General features: G+C 43.8%; 1 protein-coding gene across 1 annotated transcript; it reads left to right on the top strand.

Annotated features, from left to right (window-relative positions):
* Positions 1–282: 282 nt before the first annotated feature.
* LOC110527809 (hyaluronidase-2) lies at positions 283–5,586 on the top strand. The gene is made up of 4 exons (XM_021609333.2): positions 283–601; positions 1,132–2,114; positions 3,194–3,283; positions 4,357–5,586. The coding sequence occupies exons 2-4, from the start codon at positions 1,179–1,181 to the stop codon at positions 4,747–4,749; spliced, it is 1,419 nt and encodes a 472-aa protein (XP_021465008.1). The 5' UTR covers positions 283–601; positions 1,132–1,178; the 3' UTR covers positions 4,750–5,586.
* The last annotated feature ends 552 nt before the right edge of the window (positions 5,587–6,138 follow it).

Genomic DNA, 6,138 nt, shown 5'->3' with positions numbered 1-6,138 from the left:
AATCTAGATATTGCAACATTCATCTGTTTTCAATGACTAGTAGCAAACTTTTTGGACTGACTCATTCTAAGTGTATAACTGACAAATTAAACAAACTACTGCATATTCAGCTAAAACAGAAAATAAGCAACATTTTACATATTTAGTCTATAGCCGAAGGTTCATACAATGATTTTGGTGTAATACAGTATTGAAAACCATTTTGACGCGCCTACAAAGTACAGTTTATTTCGCCACTCCCCCCTTTTTTTTTATGTTGAATGGAACATCCTGAAGGAGTCCGGACTCGCACTAGGGAGGATTTGTTTAAAATTAACCCACTAGGGTAGGAATAGGCGTTGGGTGCAACTGAATTGACACCAGTACAGGGGGGTACGGTACATTCACTGTCGGTTCAAGTTGTAAAGTACAGTAATAATACATTCAAGTGACCAATGAAGTACCAGTGTTTTTACCTATTGTTGCAGGGATCACTTAACCAGGTAGTTATTGGGAGAAGTTTGTTTCAATCACCTTTCTCCATCTTGAAAGACAAACGTGGCTTAATTGGAATATAGGGGTCTCTAGTATTTGGGTATGCTTCCTCATTCTGCTGTACAAGGTAAGATATGTTTTTCTATTTCCTTTTCCACTAATGAAAACTTACTCATGGGCAAAAGGTGGGTGTTATACACACACACACACTCACACACATCAAACGTGTAAGGGTGTGTTTGCCAACACAAGCTTCTACTGCTGCTAAAACTGTTTCCCCATTAAACTCATTACTTTCAGTAGCCTATAACTTGACCTCAATATTCAGTTGATCATCTTCATGAGAGGTGGTATTGTTTCCAGGGTTGTCATATAGAGTAGGATGCTTGATCTTAATGCATTTTTCATAGAGGCTTTCACGCTGGATATAATAATTTTTTTAAACCAGCTGAACTGTTCACACTTTATTATATACCCTCTTCGTTCATAAACCTATTGTATGTCTGGAACCTGTTTGGTGAAAGTGAGCCCGCCCTATATCGAAACTTTTCTGGGCATAGAGGTGTAGTACCAGAGTGATTCAAGTTACTGTCATATCCGAATCTATTGATTGGAAATCAAGTGCTCATGTTGATGTTCGCTCAATTCTCTTTACAGGACAGGAGAGCAGAGAGTAAAAAACACATTCATTCACCACAAAAGTCATGTTGTACTGGACTGCACTGCCTGATTGGAAAGTATTGCTGTTGGTGACACTTCTATGGGACTACCTCTGTGCTGAGGAACTGAAACCCACGAGATGGCCACTGTATCCCCAAAAGCCTCTGGTCATGGCCTGGAATGCTCCGACGGAGGACTGCGGCCCGCGGCACGGTATTCACTTTCAGCTGGAGCAGTTCCAGATTGTGGCATCGCCCAGCAAGGGCTTTGTCCGCCAAAACCTCACCATCTTTTACAAGGACCGCTTGGGGTTGTACCCCTATTATAAGGAGCACGATGGTGCTGTCATGAACGGTGGGCTCCCGCAGGTTGCCAGTCTCACTCAGCACCTGGAGAAGATGCCGGAGGGTATTCAGTATTACATACGCGAAGCAGGGGCCAAGGGACTGGCAGTTATTGACTGGGAGGAGTGGAGACCACTGTGGATCCGCAACTGGGACGTCAAGAATGTGTACCGCAACCAGTCAAGGCAGCTGGTGGCCCAGAAGAACCCAGCCTGGCCCGCAGAGCGTGTGGCTAAGGTGGCCCAGCAGGAGTTTGAGATGTCAGCCCGGAAGTTCATGCTGGAGACCCTGAGGCTGGCTAAGAGCCTGCGGCCCAACCAGCTGTGGGGGTTCTACTTGTTCCCAGACTGCTACAACCACGACTACAGGAACACTCTGGAGAACTACACGGGCCGCTGCCCTGACGTGGAGGTGGCCCGGAATGAAATGCTCAAATGGCTGTGGATGGAGAGCACAGCCCTCTTCCCCTCGGTCTACATGGGCACGGTGCTGCGCTCTTCGCCCTCGGGGCGGCAGTTTGTCCGGAACCGGGTGAAGGAGGGGATGCGTCTGGCGTCAGGGGGAGACGGGCTGGCACGTCCTGTCTTTGTGTACGCCCGGCCCACCTATTCCAACGTACTGGAGCTGCTCACAGAGGTGAAGAGACGTTTCTCTGACCGTCACATAGTACTAACCAGGAGAACTTATAGACCATTTGACAGTGGTGTAAAGTACTTAAGTGAAAAAATACTTTAGAGTACTACGACAACTTCTACTTTTACTTCACTACATTCCTGACGAAAATATTGTACTTTTTACTCCATACATTTTCTCTGACAACCCAAAGTATAGGAAAATTGTGAAATTCATGCACTTATCAAGAGAACACATGGTCATCCCTACTGCCTATGGTCATGCTGACTCACTAAACACAAATGCATCTTTTGTTAACAATGTGTGAGTATTGGAGTGTGCCCCTGGCTCTCCGTCCATTTTTAAAACAAGAAAATGGTGCAAAGAAGTCTGGGAGTTGTAAGAATAATTTATGTGAAATATATCTAGACTATAAACCTACCCTAATACAATCTTCATTAAGATGTGAATGATGATTTCAATTCACTTAATGTTTTGAGATTTCTATGAATTATTTTTAGTAGAATAATGCTCCGTATCAGAGTGCAATACTTTCTGTTTAATCAATGGGTGTGTTTTATAACCACTCTTTTTTTCTGTGTGTGTGTGTGTGTGTGTGTGTGTGTGTGTGTGTGTGTGTGTGTGTGTGTGTGTGTGTGTGTGTGTGTGTTGATAGACCCTGATTCACAGATCAAGCTCTCTCTCTCTCTACCCATGACCATGACCCTCTGTCCTTATCTGTGGCTGCAGCCCTTTCCTGCTCTATCAGCACATACCCCAAATACTCCCTGTCTTTTGTGTGTATATGTGTGAGCAGGATGGGTGTTGGTCATGTTACTCGCTAACACCCCATAGTGCATTTCCTTACGAGGGCGTGAGCAGATAAGAGGTGGTCACATACACAAAGTCTATATAGTCCAGTGCCCCCCCCCCCCCCCCCACCTCACTCACACACAACAATTGAACAACACTGAACAATTGTACATGGTGTCATTTTGGTTGTATTTTCATTGGCCGATTTGTGCTGACTTGGGCACTCTGTGTGCTTTGTGATGAATCTGTACGTCTTCTTTGGTCAAGATTTTGAGTGATTCTCCCTGCAGACGGACCTGGTCTCCACCATCGGGGAGAGTGTGGCTCTTGGGGCCGCAGGCATCATCCTCTGGGGAGATCACGCTTATGCCAGCAGCAAGGCAAGTGTCTGCGCAATTACACAAGTCTCATAAAATCACAACAAATCACGTGATCACCGAATGACCAACTCACAGGACCTCACTGCAAGTCACGGAGTCATAGTCAATCACGTCACACTCATTCATCCACTTGATTATCAGTTGTGTTTTTGTAGCAGGCCCTATTCATATCCCATTTGTTCTTATGATTTGAAAGTGTTTGTAGTGGATCTTAAGCTTAATTTAAATTGAGGACACGCAGGAATGACATTGATGTAAATCTACCTTTAAAGAGCAACTGCCCCCCCCAAAAACGACTTCTCATTTAGAAAACAGATGATGTGGCATCGATATGAGTCAGAAACATTTATTCCACTGTCAAAATTGACTACAAAGGGTAAATAGGATCATTTTGGTCATAAAGTTAGTCTCGTCCAAAACAGTTTTGTGAGACTTGTGGTCATGACTGCATCACAATGTAAATTAAGGTTGGGTTTGTTCCAATCCTGCCCACAGCTGGTGGTACATAAGTAATCATCAATTTGGAGTGCAGCTGCATGTGACCCGATCGGAAGGCCTGTGGTGAATTTGGGTTGACTTTGGATATCCCTATGGGGCTAGTTAGGAACCATTGGTAAATTACGCAATTTACATGGGACAATATGTAAAAATTCCAGTAGGTCCAGAACCTCAAAACAAATATAAATTGTAGGAATTCATATTCAAATATTGAAAGCATTTCATGAGAAAACTAAAAAGTGTGCAACATGAAAATATTGTCTCATTTATATTGTCTCAAATATTGTCCTTAGCTAGCTCCGGAGATAGGCTATCCAAAGTCAAACCATAATTGCCACGGTTGCACACCAGCTGGCTGAAGCTAATTGGCTAAATAATTGGGCTAACTTTTCCCACCTGTGAACACACACAAGAGACACACACATCAAACCACACCCTGAAACCAACTCACATTTTAATTCAGTCATTTCTTAATGAACTAAATCTGAAACGAGACCAAAACAGGAAGTTCAGCCACCCTTTAAACTCTGTGTGTGTGTGTGTGTGTGTGTGTGTGTGTGTGTGTGTCTCTCAAGGCCAGTTGCTCTAGTCTGAATGAGTACCTACGGGGTCCGCTGGGCCGGTACCTGCTCAACGTTACCACGGCAGCAGAGCTGTGCAGCCAGACGCTGTGCGATTCCCTTGGACGCTGCCTGCGTAAACACCCTGACACTGATGCCTACCTGCACCTCAGCACCCGCACCCACAGAATAGAGCCCCTAGCAAATGGAAAACTCAAGGTTCAAGGTCAGCTTGGGGAAGACGACATATTGGGCTTTCAGAGGGAGTTTCAGTGCCAGTGCTATAGTGGCTACCAGGGAGAGGGCTGTGGCCAGAGAGACCCCCAACAACAACGAGGCGTCGCAGCTCCAATCATGGCGTCATGGGTGCACTGTTTGCTCCTGCTACTCATCACACTCCTGCTCTGAGTGCAAACAGTACATCCACAGGCATACAGCTACATTCAAATAATTGGACGTGTACTGGTATACACATGACATTATCTACACACATGCGCAAACATTATAGAAATACACTTTGGGGCAAATGTATTCACTGTGGTCCAGATTGCTGTAAGGTTGGTGGGTCTATGTGGAACACTGAGTTATGTGGCTGTTTGTGTGTTGATTTGTTTCCCATACATTGGAGGGCTCGCTGGAAATAACTTTGTTTACATTGATCTCTTTCTCAGTCTCCTTCCCACAATATATCTCTCTCAACCCCTCCCCCCTCTTTCAAGGTGTCATTTTCTCATGATCCCAAAGTTGATGTTTTTGTGTGGAAATGTGTGTTGTTTTCAGATGTGCTTCTGATGTATGTACGGTTTTGTGTTATGTGTGAGCCAAAATGGGGCCGATGCACTTGATTCTTGGAATAGCACAAAATAGTTCTTATCGCCTGACCTCTGACATTTTATCTTTAGGTTTCAATATTTATATTAATGTATTTTCACATTTGTTAAAAAGCTTTTATTTTATGGCAAAAACAAGACTACTATTTTCGCTCTAAAATTGTGCTTCTCCCTTACTGTGTACAATGTTTCAATCACTCAAAATAAATCAAAGCTGTAATTAAGTGATACTGCCAGAGAAGCCTGTGTTTGGAGGATATATTGGCACAGGTGTTGTTCCATCAAGGGCCTGCAAACCGTGCCAATATATCCTCCAAACACCAGCTTCGAGGGCATTATCACTTTTATACAACGGGTTACCAACATATTCAAATAATGAGTGACATATTTTAATTAAAAATGTTATTTTGATGAATTTATTCATACTATTTCATCCTTCCACAAGATATAGTCCCGACACAAAGCTATGGTTGCTTCCCAAGCCGCCTGGTCGTTCGTTCTTTCTGGCATCATTCTTATCCCTTGCTTGCCAGCTAGCCAACTTTGGCTAACACAGTCACGTCAAACAGTGTAGCCAGAATATCAGCAAAGTGGCTGCATTTACGTTTGTTAAAGCTGTTTTCTAGTGATTGTTGGGGGGATACATCCATAGCAATGAACTAATTATGTGCGATTTCGCATGGCATTGAACATTTTCTCTGCCGCCAGGCCCCTGTTCAAATGAGACAGCCAACTACACAGCTAACACAATCACTTCAAACTGAAAATGGAATGACAGCAAACTAGCTGTATTTCCTGTTTTTCTATTGACATTTCAGCCTGTCGGTCTCGTCCCGGCTATCGACACGTTAATTACCATAGGACAGCTGGAGATCGAATTTCAATAATGTTGCAAATGTCGGAGAGACCGACAGCAAGTTTACTACAAATCTCTGTTGTTGAAAACCAAACGCTAGTGTGAAGGAAA

The sequence above is a fragment of the Oncorhynchus mykiss genome, chromosome 7 (genome assembly GCF_013265735.2).
Source record: "Oncorhynchus mykiss isolate Arlee chromosome 7, USDA_OmykA_1.1, whole genome shotgun sequence".
Classification (NCBI taxonomy): domain Eukaryota; kingdom Metazoa; phylum Chordata; class Actinopteri; order Salmoniformes; family Salmonidae; genus Oncorhynchus; species Oncorhynchus mykiss.
The sequence above is the reverse complement of the archived record's forward strand: the minus strand, read 5'-3'. Positions and strand labels throughout refer to the sequence as shown.

Bases quoted from the DNA above. Each gene is read 5' to 3' on its own strand.
- LOC110527809 (XM_021609333.2), top strand. From the start codon at position 1,179: ATGTTGTACTGGACTGCACTGCCTGATTGGAAAGTATTGCTGTTGGTG. The intron at 2,115-3,193 runs GTGAAGAGACGT...TTCTCCCTGCAG, and splicing joins TACTGGAGCTGCTCACAGAG to ACGGACCTGGTCTCCACCAT. The intron at 3,284-4,356 runs GCAAGTGTCTGC...GTGTCTCTCAAG, and splicing joins ACGCTTATGCCAGCAGCAAG to GCCAGTTGCTCTAGTCTGAA.